At 43.7% G+C, this 25,613-nt stretch overlaps 1 protein-coding gene across 1 annotated transcript in view; it reads left to right on the top strand.

Moving 5' to 3' along the window:
• The first annotated feature begins 9,523 nt into the window (after positions 1-9,523).
• EMB1135 (RING/FYVE/PHD zinc finger superfamily protein) overlaps positions 9,524-25,613 on the top strand; it is a 240,192-nt gene continuing 224,102 nt past the window's right edge. Inside the window, exon 1 of the mRNA XM_086486114.1 lies at positions 9,524-10,031. Within this exon, the coding sequence (XP_086342240.1) occupies positions 9,633-10,031 (399 nt within the window). The 5' untranslated portion in view covers positions 9,524-9,632. The remainder of the gene's footprint in view (positions 10,032-25,613) is intronic.

The raw sequence follows: 25,613 nt of genomic DNA, 5'->3' as shown, positions 1-25,613 counted from the left end.
TGCTCTCCCTTCAATTCTTTATACAGTATCTACACAAGATACTACACCCACTCTCCATTTCAAAGGCTACACAAAACCACTCATAATTTCTACTTTCAATCTTTGAACTCATCACATAGAGAGGTTATGAGGTCGAGCTAAACCACTAGGGTACAATCATGTGGTGGCTTTGTGGTGGCCTTAACCATAATATAAAAAAGAGGCTATTCCTTTCTTCCCCTCATCCTTCCCTAATACCCCCCCCCCCCCCCCCCCCCAAAAAAAAACTAAAAAAAAAACTTAACTTCTCTAATCAATAAAGGAAAAGTTTTCGCTTGCAGAGTGTTCTCGTGCGCCTCGCCATGCTCATCTCCTTCGTTTGCCTTGCTTTGCCCACATGAGAAGCATAGAAGCTAATGCATCCCCTTCACTTACAGAGTGATCCCACCCCCCTCGTCATGCCTCTCCTTGACTAAACTGCCACCAGGCTGACTCACATGCGAGACTAATCTGGACTCCATCTGCACTGGGAGATGCCCCCTACCTCACGTATCTCCTCGTGCTCCTCCATCTGCACCTGCGATGCGCCCTACGACCTACCCATTTTCCACTCCATTTTTAAGACGACGCCTCCACCCGAGCCCTCCCCTGGATACGAGCATCCCGACAAGCATGGCCTATGCATACGAGAGAGAGAGAGAGAGAGAGAGAGAGAGAGAGAGAGAGAGAGAGAGAGAGAGAGAGAGAGAGAATATCGAGTCTCTACCTCCGCCGAGCGATATCTTGCATAGATGAGTAAAGAGAGATTGCATGAAGTCATCGCTTGGTCCCTGACCCCCTCATCACCTTATCAGCTTTATAAGAAGACCTGCAAACCAATGCGTGCAAGGAAGAGAGAGTGCCTCTGTGGATGACCAAGAAATGGGTCTTTAACTGACCGATCTCCCTCTCTTCGCCAAGCACTTGAAAATGGATATCAATTCTCAAAAAGGAATAAAGATTAGAAAATCTGGAACAATCCAACCAAAATAGATACACGGATATTTTGAGAATTTTGAATTTTTTTGGGTTCCACAAATGAGAGCGGTATTTTGGTCATCCCCCCCCCAAAAAAAAGGAAACCTACGGCTTTGGTTACCCACCTCTCCATGCGCTGACGTCAATGTCCAAGCCTTGTCCAGCCACCACGCGAAACTACCCCTTTTCCCTTTAAACAAATCAATAAAGGAAAAGTTTTTCGTTTTCTTTTCTCTTTCTCTTAACCCAAGGATCTTTCAAGATTCCTATTAAAGAGACAAGGGCACATACCTATTATTTATCCTGTTTTGAAGGTAATTGTGAAAGCACATGGGAGATCGCTATACTTTATCGACAAATAAAAATAGGTGCAAAATAAAAGTCATGTAACACTTAAAAGGCTATCCTTCTATAGCCAGTTTTGAAAGACATTCCATATTGAAGTACGAAGACGATATTAAAGACATTTCAAATTTCACTCGTGTTAGTCTCTCAAATTTTCATGTTTTTGATCATCCCTCCCATTACCAAACATAGAAATAAATGATTTTGTCTTAGACTTGTTGTATTCAATTATAGAGACATAACAAGAAAACGTTTCATATTTTCCTATAGACTCACAAATTTTCATATTCTTCAACAATCAACTCCTTGGATCGTGAATGAAACAAGTGAAAGAGTCATGACGGCTTTCAAAAACAATAAGAAAGTGTAAAAATCGTTTAAACTGGTACAGTGTTTGGGAAAGGATTGTATCAGCTTAGTCTTGAGCCGATTGAAAATCGAGACTAATTAGCTAGCTAGTTGCAAACCATGGTAAACGAAAACGGATGAAATATGTGAGAAAGTCGTCTAAACATTTTGCAAATCTCAAAATTTTTGTTAGTATTTCCGATTTTTTTCTTTGTGAGAAGGAAACTCGATCAGCAACCGCTTAATAAAAGAGACTTTCTTGAATGTTAACGCTAATCCTACTTGGAATCAAGCTATAAAATGCAAAAAATGTAAAGCCATGTGAAGTTGTTAAATGTAAGGTGAAATAAAAAGAACCAATTACTATATGTGTGTGTAGAATTTATTAGAGTTATACAAGATGAAGCTTCGCTTTAGCATTCTAAAACAATAGAATGCAAAACAAGCCAAAGGATCACGATGGCTTTTTAAAACAATAAGAAAGTAATAAAATCTTTAGGTTGAGTTTAAGTAGAATTATAAAAGGTGAAGCACTATTCAAGGATGTCTCTTTTATTAAGCGATCGAGTGTCCTCCTCACAAAGAAGCAAACCAAATATACAAGTAAATTTTTTAAAATTTGTAAGATTTTTGAGCTAAGTTTGACATCATTGCACTTGTTTTTCTTCTCTTTATCATGGTATATATATCATGAGCAAACCATGATAAAACTTATATATATATATATATATATGTGTGTGTGTGTGTGTGTGTGTGTGTGTGGTATAGAACTTACTAGAATTAAGATGAAATAAAAATATCCATTTAATTCTTTAAAACCAAAATAACATTTAAAGTAAGTCTCAATCCTCACTGAAGAAAACATTGAAAGTATCCTAACCCAACACACTTCTAAGGCTTCTTTTAAAAAGCCAAAAAAGATAGTTTGTTGCCATGTATCACTAATCAACAAGCTTTTTAACTAATGGTCCACAATTGCACCAAAAAATGTAACCCTTTTACAATGGCCTTATGGAGTCCCAAAAAAACAATGTGAAAGTTCACTATGGTCTACATAAGGCTATGTGAGAGAAGACAAATATAATTTAAATAAAATTTAAGATAAGTCTCAATCAGGCCAATTTTTTATGTTCTTCTAGTCGGTACTCGCTACTCGCAAATGGCTTATATATTATGAAAGAGCCCCAATAATAAGGTAAATGGTGCACATTGCATGTTAGTATTTTGAAACAAAATAAAACAAAAAGGAAGTAAAATAAAAAGATACATTGAAAATCAAAACAAAAGAATATTTTAATGCTTTCAAATAAGCATAGAAAATAATTAAACAATTTAGTGAAGTGATTTTTTTTTTGAAATCCTCAAATGAGAGAATCCTTTATCAATACCTCAGTGTTTGAGAAAGATGTGTCTGAGCTTAGGCTTAAGCCGATTGAAAATCGAGATTAGCCGGTTACAAAATGGCAAAGGAGAAAAAACCCGATAAAATATACTAGAAAATAGTTCGAATATTTTAAAAAATTTAAAAATTTATACTAGTATTTCCATTTTGTATTTCTAAAAGAGGAAACTTGCCACTTAGACAAAAATGACTTTCTAGAAGACTTCATCATAAGATCAAACTCCTATAAATATTTTGTTTAATGTTTTGATCTCTAAAGTCATTTTCAAGCATGCAGAGAAAGTAAATGTTGCCTTGGAGAATAGCTTTCTATTCCAAAGTTTTAGCTTTCTATTCAGAAGACTTTTGAATCCCTTAGGGACACTTGTCTCTCAAAGAAGGTGATGTAAGGAAACAAAAAGGACAACAAAGTTATTTTACAAAGACCCTTGCCATGTGACGCTCATCCAGCCAAAGAATCCAATGGTCTGAGACTTGCAACAACCTTGCACAATGAACCCTATGGTCTTCCACAGGCCAAAAAACATATATGTGTGTGTGTGTGTGTGTGTGTGTGTGTAAAATTTATTAAAATTATGGAAGGTGAAACTTCACTTTAGCATTCTAAAACAATAGAATGCAAGAAAAATAAAGACAAGATGTGAAATGAAAGGTAAGTCTCCATCATGCGCTGAAAACTATGAAAGTCCCCCTAACCCAGTCCAACACTAAGGGTTTCTTTTAGAAAGCCAAAAAACATATATGTTGTGTGTGTGTGTGTGTGTAAAATTTACTAAAATTATGTAAGGTGAAACTTCACTTTAACATTCTAAAACAAAAGAATGCAAGAAAAGTAAAGACAGGATGTGAAATGAAAGGTAAGTCTCCATCATGCACTGAAAACTATGAAAGTCTCCGTAACCCAACCCAACACTAAGGTTTTCTTTTAGAAAGCCAAAAAACCATCCCACACATCACATCGAAGTTTTAATTTTGAAGGTGAAGAAACCCAACAATCTAGTGCAGTTGGTGAGCCATCTCCTCAAGGAACTAAATTACATAGAATCGTACTTGGAAAGCACCGAACAGGACTTGCTGGATGTGAAGGCTGAGCTTTCAACCACAAACACTAAAGTTTCAAAGGTTTTTCATGGCGCTCTCTTGGAAAACATGCAGTTGATCAATGCATCCACCCAAGAATTAACAGACATGGTAGCTCATGCACTTCAATAGCAGAACACTTCCGCATACCTTTGTGCTACTTGGATGCAGAAGAACAACCATGATTGTGCCTTGGATGACCTTGCGGTAGCAGCCAGATTGCGTCCGCTACGCTCGGGTTTTACCCGGGCCAAAATTCGAACATGGCGGTGAAACATATGTGATCCACCTCCACGTGTCTCTCCCTCCCCTTCCTTTTTCATTTGCTTTATCTTTTAATTTCCCTTTACTTTTCCTTTTAGCATCTCCTGTGATTCCCATCAAAACAAATAGAACAACTGAAAGGGTCACGATGGCTTTCTAAAACAATAAGAAAGTGATCAAATCATTAGGTTGAGTTTAACTAAAATTATATAAGGTGAAATAGTGTTTGAGAATGTCTCTTTTATCAAGAGATCGAGTGTCCTCTTCGCAAAGAAGGAAACCAAAAATACTAGCAATTTTTTTGAAAATTTTGTAGGATTTTTAAACTAAGTTTTGACATCATTGCATCTGTTTTTCTTCTCTTTATCGTGGTTTGCTCGTGTGTGTGTGTGTGTATATATATACATAAAGAACTCATTAATATATATATATATGTGTGTGTGTGTGTGTGTGTATACGTAAATAGATAATAAATAAATAAATTTACGTATATAATAAGAACTCATTAGCATATATTATCTATTTACTTATTTATATAGTGTGTGTGTGTATGTATACATGTATAGAACTTACTAGAATTATGAAAGGTGAAGCTTCACTTTATCATTCTAAAAGAATAGAATGCAAGAGAAGTCAAGCCATGTGAGTAAGCGAAATGAAAATATCCATTTAATACTTTAAAACCAAAATAACATTTATGGTAAGTCTCAATTATCATCACTAAAAACATTGAAAGTATGCCCAACCAAACACTTCTCTAAGGTTTCTTTTAGAGAGCCAAAAAAACATTTTGGCCACATGCTCGGTTCACTTTCATTACGCGGAATCTATCAAGATTCCTTCTTGATAGATTCCTTCCCTTTCTTGCTACTTTTCCAAAGCAAAAGGAAAGCTAATATCCCAAATGTTCTGCATGCGCTGCCCCACAAGGTATGTCCATCCCTTCGTGCTCACATGCTGCGGCCCATCCCGGCGGAGACGCCATCTCCTCCAACCTGATGTTGGCTGTTGGCACGCCTAACCTCGACAACAGCCTCTTCTTCCCAATCCTCAGCTCTCCGTCCTTCAAGTCCTCAAAATATTTCTCCCATCCTGGCCCTACTGTAGACTTCTCCACGTCGGTTTTTACTTCAGTTATGGTAGCTTGGTGACAGCCTGCCTACAAAAAGTGCTCTCCCTTCGCCAGTGCGAACAGTAGTAGCAGACCAAAAGACAGGTTGATGCAGGATCCGTCATAGACGGCAGCTCCTTGTTTTGTGTGCACTATGTTGGTCCTCCTCCATCCACTTCGTCTGCTGGCACTACGATAGATCTATCCATAAACAAGCATTAGCTCCGCTTTGTCGCGCATCGACAGGAGGCAAACACTGCACGAAACCTTTCTCTATCTCTCTCTCTCTCTCTCTCTCTCACACACACACACACACACACACACACACACACACATCGCCCTGATAGTGCCTGCCTAAAAAAAATCCACCACTCTTGCTCCCGTGTTGCCCTCCTCCAGGCATGCCCCCTTCCTGTGATCTGCTATCCTCTACAAGTCCGTGACCAACGCACCCCTTTCTAATTGCCTCATGGTCCATCCCGCTCCTGCACCACACCCATCTATAGCCTTACTCCATGTGCATCTAAAGCCTCAGGCTTCATGCCCATTTGCAACACCCTTTTCCCTGCCCTTGAGTTCACCAACACATCACAGACAACTCACAACCTCCACATAGGGCGACCTGTCCCTGCCAAGCAGACCAACATAGAGAGACAAAATTAAGAAGCTCCTAGACAGAAAGATCCCCTGCCCCTGTCCCTCATTTTTGTCACTGGTTTGTAGGCAGTTCATTGTCAAAATTGAAGGCAAGGGACTGGCCGTATTGCACGAGCTCCTGCAGGTGTGCCATGAGGCCTCAATGGCAACACGGTGCATTTGTTGTGACATTTTTACAATGATCCCTCGTCTGCACATTGTTCTTCCTCGAATTGCATCCACTGCTGCTGTTCCCATCGGAAAAATCTATCTTCTCTGTCCCCAACAAGCGCGACAGATGTGCCCTCTTTCTCTCTCTCTCCCCCTCTCTCTCTCCTCCATGTGCCGTCTTCCTCAGTTTTCCTTCTACCAAACCAAAAGAATCATGATAGATTCCGATTAATGAAACATGCGTGCCATCCTACTCAAGAGAAAATTCAGTGTAAAAGCCTTCCTTTATAATCTATCAAATACTTACCTCTAAAGGTTTCCATGTGTAAGCGTTTCAAAATTTTTTTTTGAGCATTGTCAATAAGCAATTACCCAAATCACACAATCTTAATCGTTTAGTGTCACTTGAATAACACATTTGACTTTAAATACGGTTTGTGAAGTGATTAAATTGACAATATATTGAATCTAAAGAGGGTCAAAGACTCACGGATGTTCTTTGTTAAAGCCATTCCAGGTTAGAGGCTCCTAAGTAGCAGTGAGGAAATGCAAATTTGGTGCCCTGGCAGTGGTTGAGAGTCAACTCAATGAAGCGACGATAGTGGGTGCAAAACGAGAGTATAGAGGCAAGCATAAGAAGATTTAGGAATTTTCTCATGTAGGAAAAGGGAGCCTTTTCTGATGTTTTTCATACAATGCAGAACATCATGAGCTTCTGCTCGGGAGGCACCGCATACCTAGCTAGGTACGATTGGGGGCAAGCGACCATCGGCCCCCCACCGAGCCGGCGCTCCCCTGCCCCCAATCGTGCCTAGCTAGATATGCCGTGCCTCCCGAGCAGAAGCTCATGATGTTGAGGTAAGTCATAATGTGGGAATGATTGTGAGAATCTGTCCAAAACTTCTTGTGAAGAATCTCAGGGTGTTGGCCCCGTCACTATCAAGAATTATCCTTCAAGGGTTGTTTATGCATTCACACGACCATGAACAAGGTCATTAAGCAACTAAAAACTATCATAAAACAATAGACCATCACCAAAGCCCTCTAAAACTTTAAATTTGGTCTTTAAAAGGCAATTGGATGGCCAACTTTTCTACTGATGATTTGGCCAAATTTTTCAAGCTTCTTGCCCCAACGAACGATATGAACAAAATGTATGTTCTTTAATCTAGGCAACTCATACAAAATATACACGCAAGATTATAGTAATACAAGTCACATTTTTCACAAGTGAAGGGCAACCTAAGGTTGACCTCTTCAAGCACAAGGCTCTTTACGAGTCAACCCTTGGGGTAGTGTTTGAAATAGTTCAATCGCTCTAGACCAAAGAGTGTTGGACCTTTTTTTTGGGAAAAGGGGTCCCTTTGAGTACTTAAAGTCGATCCTTTTTGGCCTGCCCAAAGGGCTAAGGTCATAGTGATGTGTTCCCTTCTTGCGAACGAAAAAGGGAAGATTATTTTAAAAAAATATTCAATTTTTTGATTGGATGATATAAGAAGAAGATACTGATTGCAAGGACAATCAAATATATTTGCATCTGGTGAATCATGGAAAGAAGGCTGGTAAAATTTCCCCACCTACTTCTACTATCTCGATAGATTCGTTGTCTCGTTCTCTCTTTTCCAAAGCAAAAGGCAAGCCATGTCACGCCCTCCCGTGCTCCCTTTCTCTGTCTGCATTTCTCTCTCTATCTTCCCCACCCCTTCCACCATCTCCTACCTCCGTCCCTCCCGAGCTGCACCTTTCTCCCCCAATTGCTTGCTTCAACCCACCATTGCTTGCCCTCCTTCACCCCTCTCTCTCTCTCTGGTCTTTGCCTTCTCCTTTGCCCTCCCACCCGCGCTCCACTGAACCTGCTCAGGTACAACACAAGAAGACGGAGCTTTTGCATTCGCAAGGGGAAGGCGAAGAGAGACAGAGAGAGGTTCGACACAGAGAGAGAGACTTGCTACTTTCTCCCACCCCTAACTTGGAACTTGCCTTTCCCTCTTTTCGTGTGTACTAACAAGCTACTCAGGGTCACGTGGATGCTCCCTCTTAGAGAAACAAACAGAGCATGGCAGTTGTAGCATCCTCCATCCGCTCCCTCGCCATTTGCAATCCACCTCCTCCTGCCATTCAGTTTCGTTCGTGGCGCGCTGGCCCCATCCTCACCTATCTTCCATCCACTTGCCCCTTCACTGGCGGTCACCCTGTTTGTGCCTTGTTTTCCACATGTGTAAGACAGAGATTTTGCTACCTCCACATATTGACAAAGGCACCTCCTGCGCTGACGAATGCCCCTAGTAACCTGCGCGTGTCTGAGAGAGAGACATAGACACAGTATCTCCAACAACCCCCACCTTTGGGCCTCACTATGCACCCATCTGCATCTCTCTCTCGCTAGCTTTGCACTGACATCATCTCTCTCTGTCTCTCGTCTCCGTCCACCAACAGATTATCCCTTTCTCTTTGACCCCCCTTCACCCTCACTTGGGGTCTCTCCTGCACACGAGAGCATGTCCTACACTCGGTGCCTCACCTATAGACGATTTCAATAAAGAGAGAGCTAGTGAGAGAGGTAGCTTGGCCTCCCGTACATGCTTCAATACTACGTGTTTGCAATCGACACCAAAAAAGGAAAAATCCTCCCTGTCTCTCTCAAGTGTTGATTGGAACTTATTTGCACACAAAAAATCTCCCTCAATCCTCGTGCTCGCATTCACGCATGGCGATTCTCTCTTTGTTTCCATCTCTCCTCACGCCATAGTGTGCTTTTCTCTCCACAAATCTGTTAATCAAGCTTGTCAAAGAAATTGGCACACCTATTTCTCCATACAACAAGCTACTGCTCATTCTTTGCAAATTCACAAGGAAACCAGGGCCCTGCGCGCGCGCGCGCACACACACACACACACACACAGAGCACCCTGCCTCGCGTTTGACTTGTTTTTTTGGCTAAAAGCGATATGCAAATGTTTTTACATACATCAAGACATCATGATTTACTTTATTATCTTAGTTTATGCACTCACAATTATTGATCGGAGCAAGGATTACCCACAACATGATATGCGTGAATAATTTTGGTAACTTAATCATTTCAAGTAGATTCACCAATTCAATTACCTTTCATTGGATGAGATTGCTTTTGCAATGTGTGAGTGTGTTATTGTCGCGGGCCTCGTGATTTTATCACTTGTTATGCAGGGTTACAGTTTTTAGCGAAACGTAGAGGAGAGACAACACTAAAGTCGACAAAATTTTGGTTTTCATCTCAGCCGCGCGCGTCGCACATATATGAGAATCGAGATGGTGGTATCACCTCAAGCTCCAGCAGCAGCTCCGACAGCATGCCAGGTGAGATGTGCAGGATGCAGGGGCATTCTGAACGTGCCCCCTGGAATTATGGAGTTTCGTTGCCCGAAATGCAAGCTTCCTCAGATGCTCCCACCAGAGCTCCGGCCGCCACCAGCACCCTCATCTCTTCAGGCTATCGAGCCCTCCAAGGCTCAGCTCCCCTGTGCCAATTGTAGAGCCCTTCTCAACGTGCCTCATGGTCTTGAACGATTCATATGTCCACAATGCCATGTCGAGCTTGCTGTTGACCTTTCAAAGCTCCAGCAATACCTTAACGCTATTGGTGCAGCTCGAGATTCACCTGCCGGCCCGACCACTGACATCGATGAAGTGAATGAGGTACATGTTCAGTACCATCGTTGGAACTTTTAAACAGGTTTAAGTGTCTAGGTCTTTTAAAATATACAATTCAAGGTCTCAAAATCTTAAGGTCAATTTTGAGTGCTGGAGGTTTGGTTAGTGTGGGAAGCTGAGGTTGTTAGCAAAATGGGCATCTCTTGGATGTGTCGTAGCCTAGGAGTGCATCTCTGGGATTATGGGGTAATCTTTGAGGTGTGTGTGCGTGTGTGTGTGTGTGTGTGTGTGCGCGAGAGAGAGAGAGAGAGAGAGAGAGAGAGAGAGAGAGAGAGATGCCCTTTGAATTTAGGGTTTGCCATCCGCCATATAGGTGGGCAACGCACCTTTTGGGGGGTGACCCTTCACCTTCTCAATTTGGAGTGCCCCCCCCTAATACATTTTTCCAATGAGTGGGCTGTACTTTTGGGGTGGTTTTTCATGAGTTATGTACATGTATGTCTCATGTCATGTCACATTTCAAAGTTAGCTTACATACTCTCTCTCTCTCTCTCTCTCTCTCTCTCTCTCTCTCTCTCTCTCTCTCTCCCCCCATGGATGCATTTCAGAGCTATGCACAAAATACAAATTTTTTGGTGAATCTTGGCAAGACCAAGGTGATGATATTTAACACTACCACATTGGGTGAGGGCATCAACACCTGTGTTTACTTATGGTTTTAAGTGGTGGAGTATGTATAGTCCTACACTAAGTCGTTTTAACAAGACCCTCTTTCTCTATAAGAGAGGTCGCAACTTCGAGATTGACACAAGGATGTGCAGCCCTTGCATGGTTGGAGCGGATGTGCTCACTGGTACAATTTGAGGAGCCTGGCACTAAAGCTATGGTTGCTTGAACATTGGTGACATCCAGATTATTGTTATGGGATACAGATTTAGGGACCTAGTCTAGACCATCATAGTCGGTCTGGTCGTATGTATCATGGATGGAGAAACCTCTAGTCACAATGATCTCTCGGTAAGACCGCAATGCCACATGACTAATGAGTTTTCTGAGCAGAATTGGAAGCTACACTGTATGTGATTGAGGCTGTCACGACTAACAAGTTTGTGACGTGGCATGCCACCCAATTTAAAAGATTGGCCAAGAGGACCAAAGAGGGTTAGGGTTTGATAACCTAACCCCCTTTGGGCTTATCCTGGATTCATCTAGGTATATCCTAATAACCTAACCCCCTCTTAACTTGTAGATTATGGCTGAGGGCCCTAAAACTTATTCAAAGCATGGGCCCCTCCTTCCAAATTATGCCAAGTGCTAACATGGCATTGCGTACAGCCCAACCCAGAAATCGCGAAGAACTGATGACATGGCAGCTGTATGGCAGTCTGCGTTTTAGGCTCGAGGAAGAGCTTTTGGGTGCTAAGCTTCTTGGGCAGGAGCCTTTAGAAGCGTAGCTTTTGGGGGCGCCCTATTTTTGGGCCCCCTTGTACTCTTTATGTCACGTGCTCTCTGCACTTGCACCACGTGGACAAGCTTCTGTTAGTCTAGCGTCAATCTTAGTTTAGTTAGGATCTAGCCTGGCACTTTGTGAGCCTCTAGCAAGACGTGCATGTTCAGGTAGGTCATATTCGTAGTTGCATTACCCTCTCTTGCACAGTACAGTCATTTAAGCATTCAAGCATGTGAACAGTCCCTTAAATTTTTTTTTTTTCCGAGAAAAAGATCCTTCTATTAGTTAATGAAAGTGCCCATAGGGCTACAACCACCTCTACAAGAGAGGGCTACAACAATCATGATGGGGAGACTCTCCCAATGAAAAAACAACATATGTACAGTGAGGCTAAATCAAGAGATGGGAGGAGGGAAAAGCCACACAAGTGGACGGTAATGCCATCATGACCCGTTTTTTCACACAGTTTAGGTTCAAAAATGGTGTGCAAGAGTAAGGTTAATGGTGAGATCGATACTCAAAAAAAAATGCTAAGTTTTTTTCAGCTCATAAGGCAACTTTGTGGATATATAGCACCTAGAAATTCATTTTCATACTCTTCAAATAATTCAAGCAAAATGGTCACTTAACAGAACACAAAAGACAATCATGATGGGGAGACTCTCCCAATGAAAAAACAACATATGTACAGTGAGGCTAAATCAAGAGATGGGAGGAGGGAAAAGCCACACAAGTGGACGGTAGTGCCATCTGAGCACACCCTGAACCATGGTCAAGAAGGCCAAGGACGCGAGAGTTGAAGGAAAGCCTCTCTGCGCTCCCGCATGCGGTCGGAACTGTCGTGGAGTCTCTCGAACTGTCCTCTAAGAGTATGGATCGGTTCTAGCCAAAGATCCCGAACAGTCTCTGCTGGTGGTACAGGGCGAGCCTCGAAGATGCGGAAGCAGCGGGCCCACCAGATGAACCAGAGTGTCAGGCCTCTCTCACTGATGAGCTCCCAACACTCCTCTCTCTCACTGCACCACTCCTGTGGAGTAAGCTCTGTAGAAGCAGGCTGGAGTGTAAGCTAACCCCCTTGCATCGCTATCATCCTGCTGGTGGAAGATAGCTTGAAGTGCCGGGCCCCTGAGAGTGGACCAAGCAGCTGCCCCCCAAGTGTACAGCCGAGTTGTGGATAGAGCTGGTGTAAGGTGCAACGGAAGTGAATGTTGAACTTTGCTCAAGATGAGTGCTCCGAACTGTGCTCAAGGTTCCTTTTTACTTACGGAAGGGAGAGCCTTCCTTTCCTTTAATGAGAGAGTGCAAGTGATCACAAACAAAGTGGATAAACACTGTGAATGAAGGTGCTAAGACTGAGAGATAGAGAGAGAAGAATACGACACCAGATAGTTGTCAAACCCTCCTCCAAGGGCCCCTCTCTCGATGGCGAGAGAGGTCTGCTATTGATTGCACAAATCTGGTACAAGACACTAATGCAAGTCGTGAGGCTATGATGCAATGTGGATCTAAATTTGGAGACGACGGAAACGACAAGAGTGGCGATGACGACGGCTGAAAATGCTATCTTCTGGGCTGTTCTTTATCTGCTGAATTCGCTGGGTCTTTTGCTGAATTTGCTGCTGTAAAAACGCTGAAGTGCTGCTGTCCAAAATCGCTGTCTGCCTGGTTATGAAAACGCTGATTTCTGCTGTCCAAAACGCTGAACTGCTGGCTATGAAAACGCTGGCTTAGCTTGTCCAAAAACGCTGGATTGCTGGTTTAAAAACGCTGATCTTGTAGGCTTCAAAACGCTGATCTGCTGCTTATGAAAACGCTGTGGTGCTTGGCTGAAAATCGCCAGTGGATCAAGGCTGAAAACCAGAGTTACCGGGGAACGCCCCCTAGCCCCCGTTCCGGCGTTCTGGGGGGCAGTTCCCTTCCCGAACGTTCCGAAACGTTCCGAAACGTTTGACGTTCCGGGTGGCCAGTGCAAACCGGAACGGTTGTTCCGGAACGTTCCGGAACGCCCCCGGAACGTTCCGGAATGCCCCTGGAACGGCCAACGGCTACAAACAAATTTGGCAAAATTGAAAAAATTGAAGTAAATGTTTGGGCTTCTTTTTGAAGTGTGCAAGGCCTCAAGGACTCATAAAATGCACCCCCCTCCCCCTTTCTCTCCACAAGCTAATCCTCATGGCTCAAGCTCTCTCCCTCTCACTCTCAAGATCTCTCCCTCTCAAGAATCACTCTCTCAAGGCTCAAGGCTTCACGCCTTCAAGCTCTCTTCCTCTCCCTCCCACTCTCTCAAATCTCTCCCTCTCCCTCTCACTCTCTCGAGTCTCTCTCCCTCTCTCTCTCTCTCTCTCTCTCTCTCATCATCATCATCTAGTCATAGCAAGGTTGAATGGTCTTCAAAACGAGTTTTTTTGTGAGTATTACAATCAAAGCACTCTAATACTCCTTGTATTTAAACACAAGGAGCTAAAAAATGCACTATTTGGGTGTTTTTTATACCTCCCGTTCCGCGCCGTTCCCGTTCCGGACCCCTAGCCGTTCCCCCGTTCTGCAGGGATCCGGTCACCGTTCCCGTTCCGCGTTCCGGGTAACTATGCTGAAAACGCTGGCTTTATTGATGAAAAACGCTTGGCTTTACTGTTGGTAAAAACGGCAGGCCTTCAAGGTTCTTGCTTGAGAGAGAGAGAGTTGCCTGCTGCAAGTCACTTGCCTGTGCACTTCCTGCTCTTCTGCCAGACTTCACTAGAGCTAGGTTTTCTTTTATATTGCCTAGGCTCATTTGCCCTACCCAGTTCCAAACAAAAGTCACTTAAAAATAATAAGTGAAAAATTGTCACAAACTGGTGACGTGGCTGCCCTTGGCTGCCCAGTACACACACCTTCCGGTTGTCAGAAATCCGAGGGCTGACGTGGCGGTTGAAAAAGCGCCAAGCTGAAGTGGCAAAAAGCGTTATGAAAAAAAGGCAGCGTACGGACAGGTTGTACGGCAGAGTTTTTTTTACGCTAGCGATGGCTGTTTTTTTTTGGCTACGTAAACTTACGCTGGTAGTTTTTGGGATTGCTTTATTTTATTAAAAGCCTAAGAAAGAGAGAGAACTCTTTTTTTGCTTTATTTTGGGGGTTGAAGAGAGCTTGTCAGAGAAAGCTTTTAAGAAATTTACAGCTTTTGATTTTTAAAGCTTTTGGGGCTCTGCTTTTTGGGCATCCCTTGTACTCTTTAAATAAGTGGGTAGGCCACTCACAACTCAGAGCATCTGGACGCAGAGTTTGAGTGTGAGCGCGTGCCCGCACTCTTGTACTTTGAACTCAGATTAATACAAAAAGAAATATCGAAAGGGGCGCCAATCTTTGGGGGTCTTTGGAGCCAATATCTCTAGGCACGGAACTCTGCCGGGCTAGTGTCAAATAAATTGTTAATTGTGAACTGTTTTGAAGTGGTTATTTGGTGCTATCGCGGTAGATTCTTGACTTGGAGTGTCCAAGTCTGTTACAGTGGTATCATAGCACGACCGATTTCTCTTCTACGGAAAATCCGATCCCAATTTTTTTTCCGTGACACCTATGGCTTCAGGCAAAGATCACTCGACTCCCTCTGCATCCGGAGATGCGGGAAGGAATCACAACGAAGATTCAGGTAAGGAGTATGGCCCGCCTCGGCCTACTCAGGCAGAGCGTCGAGAGATGGAGCGTCAACGACTGATCGGCGATGCAACAAAGATGATGCTTAATTTTGCCAAGGACTCGAAAATGGCAAAACATATGAGCAAGACCTCTTTGGAGGAGGTGCACACACAGTGGCAGAAAACCACAGAACCATCCTGAAAACCCGCTCTCAAGAAACCTCCTACTTCTAAGAAGTATACAGAGAAAGAATTAGAAGAGATGGTTGATGCACGAATTGCTCAGCTTTTTGATGCGCTCTCGTATGGGAGAGAGTCTTCTTTTGGGGGTCTCTTCAAGAGGCCTCGTAAGCTCTCTCTCCTCTTGGAGGAAAGGAAATCCCATAAGCACGAAGTTGTTAGTAACTTCGGCTTCCAAAGTAGGGTTGCCCATAGCTTGTTGTAACCTAGTGACAAGATAATTAACAAACCTGGGGGCATCATCATTGGCACCTTCATGTGTAAAATCAAAGTTATCAATGTTCATTTTACTCTCTTGGTTATTGTCAACCATGTTAATTAAACTTATATGTTTACTTAGTGTATGTTTTGGCAATCCAAAACCTTAGTTGCTACTCCTCTTAGCCTTTGAAAATAGGCACTTAAGTATCTACACCCACGGCTCGAATTGGTTAATTAAGAGTAGTGGAGTGAGTCTAACATAGAGAAGTTGCTGAGGGATAGCTTCTTCTGACTTCCTAGGTTATTTGGGTCGTCAGTCTACTTTTGAAAAAGCAAGAAAGCAAAAGAAGTGTGTTCGATTTGAAGGAGTACCTAGTTCTTCTTCTTCTTCTTCTTCTGACAGTTCTTCTAGCTCATCTGACTCGAGCGAAGAAGATAGAAAAGGTAAAAAGCGAAGCAAAAAGCAACGCTTCCGAAAGGGCAAGAAAAAGGCAAAGAAGTCTAAATCTCGCCCCGTGAGTGACTGTTCTACAGAGGACTCGTCTACAGACAGTTTAGACTCTGACGACAACAACTTTTATGCAAAGAAGAAGAACTTTTATAAAGCCAACCAGTATGACTTTCTGGAAGACAAAAGCAAGAAAGTCCGAGAGTTTAAGGAAGGTGGACAGTCAATTAAATTTGACACGTTTTCTGGTTATAGAGATGCTTCGAAGGCTTTGTCTTTTGTACAACAGTTTGACATCGCTTTCGTGGGAGGGCGTTACTCAGAGCACTCTAAGATTTGGAGAGCTGCCTCTTACTTTAAGGGGAATGCTCGAACTTGGTGGTCCACGCTACAAGACTGTGCCAGCTAAATGACTGAAATTCAAGAGGCTTTTTATTTCTTCTTGGCTGACTCGAGAGTATGAACGTGATATACGAACTGCTTGAAACCATCTTCGGATGACCAAGAAGGATACAGTGGACGTTTATTGCGAGAGATTCTGGAGCTCTTTTCTACCAGTCTCTTCATTTAAGAAGATCTCGTTCAAGGAACAGATTGAGTGGTTTACCTTGGGTCTACCTACAGAGATCCAAGATCACTGCTTGGAACAAAAGTCAGCTTCCATTCAGGAGTTGATGAGTCATGCGAAACGGGGTTTTGCCATTCACTCTGGCAGTTTGACCTACCCCATCGATGAGATCATGACACAAAGAGCCGAACAGGCTTCGACAAATGAAAGTAGAAAGAGAAAGAGCAACCCAGAAAAGAAGGATGCACGACCCAAGCTCACTCCGCAGGAGAGAGCTCGCTACATCAGGGAAGAGAAGTGCTTTGGATGCGGGGAAAGTGGACATATCTTCGCGAAGTGCCCTAAAAAGGCACAGAGAGAACAGAATGACAAGGACAACGAGAGGCCTAAGAGTTCGAGAGCAGCTGAGGAACGTGGAAGAAAAGGCAAAATGAAAACAAGACTGGTTCCAGATTGCGTGGGTACCGATCCCAGCTCGGTGGACGAGAGTACAGAACTTTGCCGAGCTTGGGGCAAAGTGAAAGACCAAGAAGCCCTGATCTTCTTTGATGGAGGAGCCAAGGCCAACTTCATTTCATCGGAATTGGCGGCGCGGCTCGACATCACTCCCGATCGGATGGGACCACTTGCAGAGGCTGTTCTAGCGGCATTCGGCAGGGACGTAGCCATTACACCTGTCATTGGCAAACTTCGGTTGCATTGTCAGCGGTATTTGGGGCACGAGGACTTTTACATGATGCCTTTGGAAGGTTGTGATGTCCTCTTGGGAATTCCTTGGTACCACATGAACAACGCCGTGGTCGACTATCGGGCGAGGAAAGCGACATTGACTACAGAGAAGGGCAGAACCATTATACTTGATATTAAACTTAAGGGTGAGTCTGTCCCTATTGTATCGGCTTTGGCCATTTCAAAGTTAATGAAATCCAGTCTGTTTGTTTACTCGATCTTTTTGAAAGAGTTGAGTGATGAGGATAGGACAAATATGTTTGAACTTGATAAAGAACGCCAAGATTTTCTCCACTCTCATGCCGATTGCTTCTCAGAGGGCCTGCCAGGCGAGTTACCACCCGCTCGTCCTGAAGATCATACCATTGATCTGATACCTGGAAGCACACCACCGAACCGGCCACCTTACCGTGTGAGCAAAGCACAAAACGAAGAGATTATGAACCAAGTGAAAGACCTCTTGGAAAAGGGTCTTGTCCAGCCTAGTATTTCACCGTATTACTCTCCAGTGTTGCTGGTTTTGAAGAAAGATGGATCTTGGAGAATGTGCATCGATTATAGAGCTCTCAACAAAATCACCATCAAGAACAGATTTCCGATTCCTAGGATCGATGATATACTCGACAGATTACAGGGATCCTCGTGTTTTAGCAGGATTGATTTGAAGAGTGGATATCATCAGATCCGAATCGCGCCGAGAGACGTCTACAAGACAGCCTGTCGGACGACTTTTGGGTTATTTGAGTTTTTGGTGATGCCTTTTGGCCTAACCAATGCTCCTGCAACATTTAACCGGATGATGGACAGGATTTATCGAGAGTACAGGCTATTTGTTGGCACTTTCTTTGACAATATCATTGTTTTCTCCAAGGATGAGGTAGAACACAGAGATCATCTGCTTCAAGTCTTTCAGGCATTACGAGATCACAAGTTAGTGATTAATGCAAAGAAAAGCGAATTTTTTCTACCAGAGATACACTTTTTGGGACACATTGTGTCAGTAGCAGGAGTGCAGATGGATCCGGCCAAGATAGAGACTATCCGTGATTGGTCCGGTTTGAAGAATGTCCATGAAGTTAGAAGCTTCTTGAGATTGTGCTCGTACTACAGGCGGTTCATTTGAAAGTTTGTAGAGGTTGCTTCCCCTTTGCATATCTTGACACAGAAAGGAGTCTCTTTCTCGTGGGGACCCACAGAGGTGTCTGCCTTTCAGACTTTGAAAGAGAAATTGACTATGGGACCAGTTTTGACTTTGCCGGACTTGCAGAAGTCATTTGAAGTATATTGTGATGCTTGTGGTCGTAGTCTGGGTGCGGTCTTAATGCAAGAAGGCCATGTCATTGCTTACGAGATCCGATTCTTCTCAAGGCCGGAATTGACAGCATAGATTTATGAGAAAGAGCTTTTGGCGGTTATCCATGCTCTTACTCAGTGGCCGCACTTCCTACTCGGAGCGGACTTTATGTCTTTATAGACCATCAGAGTTTATGCCACTTCTTCTCACAGAAGCAGTTGTCGGAAAAGCAGATGCGGTGGGCGAACATCTTGTCACAATTTCACTTTCAGATTGTCCATGTGCAGGGACAGAAGAATTTGGTGGCAGATGCTTCGTCTCGGAAGCCGTTGGTTCTGGCTATTTCTGCGATACATCACAGGAGCTTCGAGGATATGGTCGACCATCATGCTACAGATCCGGATTTTGCAGACGTTTTCACACGGATATGGGATGGGGAGACAGTAGCGGGATATTTTATTCGGGATGGCTACTTGATGAGGAAAACCATGTTGTGCGTTACACAGCCGTTGAGGGAAAAGGTTATGACCGAATGCCACTGTCCGCCTTTTACGGGTCACCGCGACATTGCTACCACCATGAAAGGGGTAGAGAGATACTTCTTTTGGCCGAGACTTAAGAAGGATGTGGACGAGTTTGTGCGCATTTGCTTGGTATGCCAGAAGGTCAAGTTTGACAGGCATAAAGCACAGGGATTGTTACATTCTTTGCCCATACCCACCCGCCCCTAGGAAAGTATTGCAATGGATTTCGTTTTTGATCTCCCGAGAACGCAGAGCGGTCACGATGGTATCTTGACTGATATTGACAGATTTAGCAAGCAAGCTCATTTCATTCCAGTGAAGAAAACAGTCAAGCTGGATCACTTAGCGAGACTGTTTGTGGCCTAGATTTTCAGATTACATGGCATGCCTGAGACGATTGTCTTCGATAGAGACCCATATTTACGAGTTTGTTTTGGAAGGCAATTTGGGAGAACATTGGCCCGCGGTTGCAGTTCTCGTCATCTTTCCACCCGCAGACCGAGGGACAATCTGAGATTGCCAATTCAACGGTTTTAGATTTATTGAAGTCTTATATCTCGGATCAGAAGACTCAATGGGAAAAGTATCTACCTTTGGTGGAATTTGCCTACAACAACACGATACACTCTTCGACGGGGAAGGCGCCATTTGAGATTATTGGAGGTGCTGTGAAGGTTCCACCCTTCCTAAGCACGAAAGTAAGATTTTTGAAGCTGATGAGTATACGCGTGACTTAGACACGACTTTTGCCAAGGTCCGCGAGCCTTTGCAAAATCTCAGGAAATACAGAAAAAGGTAGCGGATCGCCAACATCGCAATTTGAAATTGAAGGAGGATGATTGGGTGCTCTTACGTTTTGAGAAGGCATGCCTAAGAAAGAAAAAGGGAAAGGAGAGGCTTTTTCCAAAGCTTAGTATGAGATACTGTCACGTGACACATCTAACCCTATGTGTTCGTGGACAAGCTACAACATGACAAGGGTTCAGTTCAGTCAAGTCAGTCTAGAATAGGAAGTGATCTGGCACTTTTGTGAGTTTGTTCGCAGACCGTGCATGTCTAGACACTTAGATTAGATGCATATCCTCTGGTTGCTCACAGCATGATCATTAGATTTCCATCAGAACCCATCAGGAGCATTTTTACAGTGCATAGACCTATTTTCCCTATTTTTGACATTTTTCACTTATTTATTAAGTGACTTTTGTTGGAAAGTAGGCAGGGCAAATTAACTAAGTTTGTATATAAGCAAACCTAGCGCTAGCTGTCACGTGACACATCCAACCCTATGTGTCCGTGGACAAGCTACTTCATAACAAGGGTTCCGTCAGTCCAGTCAGTCTAGATTAGAAGTGTTCTGGCACTTTTGTGACTCTGTTCACAGACCGTTCATGCCCAGGCACTTAGTGTAGATGCATATCCTCTGGTTGCACACAGCATAATCATAAGCATTCCCATCAGAATCCATCAGAATCCTTCAGGGGAATTTTCTAGTGCATTTAGCCTATTTTACCTATTTTTGACATTTTTTCACTTATTAATTTAAGTGACTTTTGTTGGAAAGTAGGTAGGGCAAATTGGGTAAGATAATATATAAGCAAACCAAGGTTAGCACTATTTGGCAGATGAGCAAGGAGAACACATATCACGTGACACATCCCAACCCTATGTGTCCGTGGATAAGCTACACCACAACAAGGTTCAGTCAGTTCAGTCAAGTTTAGATTAGCAGTGATCTGGCACTTTTGTGAGTCTATTTGTAGACTGTGCATGCCCAGTCACTTAGCATAGATACATATCCTCCGGTTGCACACAGCATGATCATCGGAATTCCCATCAGAATCCATTAGCATCAGTTAGGGGAATTTTCCAGTGCATTTAGCCTATTTTTCTATTTATTGGTATTTTCACTTATTATTTTTAAGTGACTTTCCAACAAAAGTAGGTAGGGCAATTTTGCTAAGTTAATATATAAGCAAACCCAAGTTAGCACTTTCTGGCAGAAGAGGTAGCAGGAGCGTCCCGCTCAACAGGAAACTTCTCAGCAGTACCCCCCTCAGCATCAAGATCCATCACCATCCTCACCTAGCCTTGGCGTTTTCTCAGCATCCACATCGCCACCACAGTTTCCCCCTTTCCTGGCGTATGTTCCCCTTGCAGATCCTTGGAGATTTTGCGCCCAAACCATCAGCCTTCTCAGCGTTTTTACTAACGCTAGTCAACTGCAGCAAATCAGCGTTTTGAAGCATATAGAGCCCAACATTTTTGGCAAGAACAGGACAGCATCAGCGTTTTTAATTCTCAGCCCAAAACAGCAGCAGATCCTCTCAGTTTTCAGCCTATGACTCAGTAGCAGAACCATCCCAAGACGGTTGCAGATATCCCCCCATTTTCAGCCATAAAAACGCAGCCAAAACAGTCATTTTCAGCCACCGAAACAGTCCCGAAATTCAGCGAGATTAGAAGATGTCAGATTTCAGCCAACATCAAGTCGTCGTCGTCATCACCATCGTCGTCATCGGCATAGTTCCATTGCATCAGTCCATTGCATACGCATTGTACACCTTTGTGCAATCAAAGTAGACCACTCTCGCCGACGAGAGTGGGGCCTTCGCAGGAGGGTTTTACAACTCTCGGGTGTCGTATCTCTTCTCTCTCCTTCTCTCAGTCTCATTCACTTGCACGCACATATCCACCCATTTGTTCGTGATTATAGCATTCTCCATAAGACGGAAAGCTCTCTCTTTCCCTAAGAACTAAAAGGAACCTTGAGCAATAAAGATCACTAATCTTGAGAAAATACAACCTTCATTCCGCTGCACCTTACAACACAGGCCTTCGGCGACAGGTTCCCCCTCTCTCTCAGCAAGACTCCCTCACTTGGGCGATTTCCCTCATGCAAACTCCCTAGTGTTTTTAATCCTCATCACCTAGCTTCCCTCTACTTGGCGTTTTCAGCAAGTCATCGCCGCCGTGCAAGTCACAAGACCTAGCGTTTTCAGCAGATACTCCATCGCTAAGCTTCATCAAGGCCAGCGTTTTTCATCCAAGCATAAAACGCCACAGATCTTAGCCCTTGGCGATTTCAGCAGTGATTTTCAGCCTCTATCCATAGCCATTTCAGCCCCTCATAGCAGCAGATTTTCAGCAACAAAAGACCTGCAAATTCAGCGTTTTTTCTAGCGTTTTCAGAAGAGCAGAATTCAGCCAGCAGCGTTTTTGGACAGCAGTAAAAGAACGGCAGAATTCAGCCCTTAGATCGGTCTCGCCATCCCCGTCGTCGTCGTCGATCTAGCCTAGACTTGCATCAGTCACATGCATCCACTTTGTACCAGTTTGTGCAATCAATCATAGACCACTCTCGCCAACGAGAGTGGGGCCTTCGGAGGAGGGTTTTACAACGTCTTGGTGTCGTATTTCTCTTCTCTCTCTATCTCTCAGTCTCATACACTTGCATGCACAGTGTCCATTCACTTTGTTTATGATCATTGCACTCTCTTATTAAGAGCGGAAGGCTCTCCCTTCCATAAGAACAAAAAGGAACCTTGAGCACATTATGGAGCACTCATCTTGAGAGAGAACAACATTCATTCCGCTGCACCTTACATTGGTATCAGAGCTTTGGCAGTGTTCTGTATCACTCAAGGAAAGAACACAAGAATCACAAGAATTTTTTTTGCTTGTTGCGGTCGCACGAACCCAAGTTCGCTTGGGCGTGTTGATTCCTAATTGTGTTTTTGAAGAGTGACATGAATCCCAAGAAAGAAGGGCTTGTCCAGCCTGCCCTTGTGCCTCTTTTCACTCATTGAGAGCGGACCGTGCACTTAGCGGCCGGCCAATCGACGTGAGGTGGGGAAAAGCAACCTTGGTGTGAGTGCAAGGCCGCCAAGGGGTACGCCCGCGGAAAAGAGTAGAACTCGGGTGAAGAGAAGATCCTTCTCAAACATAGATTGCAAGCGAAAGAAAACCCTCAAGAACCTCAAGACCTTCAAGAACCCAAGACTCTCAAGAACCCAAGTTCCTCGTGAACTTAAGAACCAAAGATCATAGTGCATGGTCATCACCCAAAGCAGAATGGATACTTCGCATACAGGTGATGAGCATGAGAGAGGTAACGAAGAATTTTTCCCACCAGGAGGTTTTTCTGAACCTCCCCCTTCGCCATCTACGCCACGAATTGTACCAAATCCTATGGAGGCGATGGTCAAGTCGATGATGGACATGATGGCCAAATAAGAAGCGACTCACATTGCCTTGGAACGCGAGCGCGACGAACGAAAAGAAAGAAAAGCACAAAGAAAGGAGGAAGCCGAAGCAAGACGAGCGGCCTTTGAGGCCGATCATGAGGCTCAAAGAGACCTCCCCACTCACGAATTGGTTCGACAAGTTCTTGCCTCGAAGTCTGAATCAACCAAAGAGGTTGGTAGTTCCTCAAGTGGCGCAAGCCGGGATGATCGAGTCACAGAGAAGTTGACTTTCAGTAAGTATGATGGTAAGATGGATGCTACGGTTATTCATTCTTGGTTGCATCAATTCAATGCTTATTTTGCGACAACTAAGAAGACAGGGCATAGCAAGGTTTTTGACGGCAGCTATGTACATTGCCGGTGATGCATCAATTGGTACCACGCATGGCAAGAGGCATAGTTAGCCGCGTACCTAAAGGAAGTCGACGAATTCACGTCCCTTTCCTTCAATTGGGTTGATTTCCAAGACAAGCTCAAGGCGCGGTTTATGCCACCTCAGTACCTCGCACGATTAAAGGACGATTGGCGCGCTCTCAAGCAAAATGGTATGCCGGTTATGTCTTTCTCTAATCATGTTGTGCAGCTCGGCACTCAATTACGCAAATCGGATACGGAGCGCAAGGAGGCATTCCTTTATGGATTGGACGAGTATATCAAGTATGATGTCGAGGTACTTGATCCGATCGATCTCAACAAGGCGGTAGCGATTGCTCTCGCACACAAGATAAAGCACAACAAGGGAAAGCGTAAGGAAAACAAGACTTCTCAAGGAACCCCTCAGAATTCTCAGAACACGCAGAATGGTAAGAACGGTAAGAATGGTAAGAATGGTAACTCTTCTAGCCCTTCTTCCTCTAATTTTTTGGAAAAGAACTCTAACAATGAATATAAGGGTAAAGCTAAAGCACCTGCAAAACCTAATCTAGCCCCCGATGAAAAAGCTGCACAAGGAATTATAGGAGGATACATCATGGCTGAAGAATAAGTGATTTATGCTAAAGAAGGTACATGTTATTGAGGCGGTCCGGGGCGGGCAACAAGAAGAGTGGCCTCTAAGCACCCTTCTAGGCTCCCGTGCTGCTCAATTGGGTTGGGGTTGGAAAAAACAACAAACACACACACAAACCCGCAACCTAACCCTACACAAATTTGGGGCACCACCTAGTTTTGGATGCAAACTAGGACGCGGAGAGAGAGAGAGAGAGAGAGAGAGAGAGAGAGAGAGAGAGAGAGAGCTGCTTTGAAATGTATCGGCAATGATCAAGCAAACACAATTATATATGTAAGAAAGAGAGAGAAGGGGGAGGGACGCTTGTTGCATTAATACCTTCTTACAAATCTGTCATGACTAATCAAAGTGAGATTAGTATTTGTTCAACATAGCTTGAGTAAATTACACCACAACACATCACAAGAAAAGCCACTCCAATCACTGTCTTAAGGCCAGGGGAGTCCTCTCTACCCTGTCGCCCTCTTACAGTATGTGGGATTTATGGCTAAATTGATGACAACACCTAGAGACAAGCTATCAAGAACTTAAAGAAAACACGAAGACACTTACACATCATTGTTGTCCATTACTTCACGTTGGAAGAGAGACAAAGTATCCAAGCTTAGTCCAAATCCACCCTCCTTGATTCAGCAAATGTTGGGCTTACACTAGTAGGAGAAATGATAGATTTCCTACTCTCAATTGAATGATCACTCTCTCTTACAATGTCATAGAGCTCCCTTGCTAATCACCCCTAATACAATACATGCATATGCATAAGACAATGAGCTTCCACTCAAGAGCTCCTTCTAGAGAGGTTGAGCTTGGCTTCTCAAGCTATAGCATAGTGCTCTTGCTTATGGCTCCCCCATTTTTGTGCTAGCTACACCCTCCTTTTATAGCAATTTTGAGGGCTAGGGTTACTCCTCTAACCATGGTTGGGTTAGATTTTCAGCACTTATCTAATTTCTTTTGCTTGGAATTATCAAGAAGTTGGTGGGGATAGATGAAGAAGAGAGAGAGGAGAGAAGTGGAGGTGATAGGACTTTTCATAGTAGGTTAGTGTTAGTAAATTAGTAGAGTTAGTATTTTTATTAATTTACAAATGGAATTGGATATTTACAATGGAAGTATCCATATAGGATACAAATAAGAAAGAAAAACCTCTTAATAGATAAGAAAATATGGATTTCTTACAATGTTGATGCTCCAAGTGTCTTGAGTAGGGTCAATTTTGACGCTTGTTGACGGTCCACTAGCTTTGACGGTACGTTTTTTCTCCACTTTTGACCTTCCTTGAGAGCCAAGGTAAGTGAACATGAGT

The sequence above is a fragment of the Adiantum capillus-veneris genome, chromosome 2 (genome assembly GCF_014529385.1).
Source record: "Adiantum capillus-veneris isolate H3 chromosome 2, ASM1452938v2, whole genome shotgun sequence".
Taxonomy (NCBI): domain Eukaryota; kingdom Viridiplantae; phylum Streptophyta; class Polypodiopsida; order Polypodiales; family Pteridaceae; genus Adiantum; species Adiantum capillus-veneris.
The sequence above is the reverse complement of the archived record's forward strand: the minus strand, read 5'-3'. Positions and strand labels throughout refer to the sequence as shown.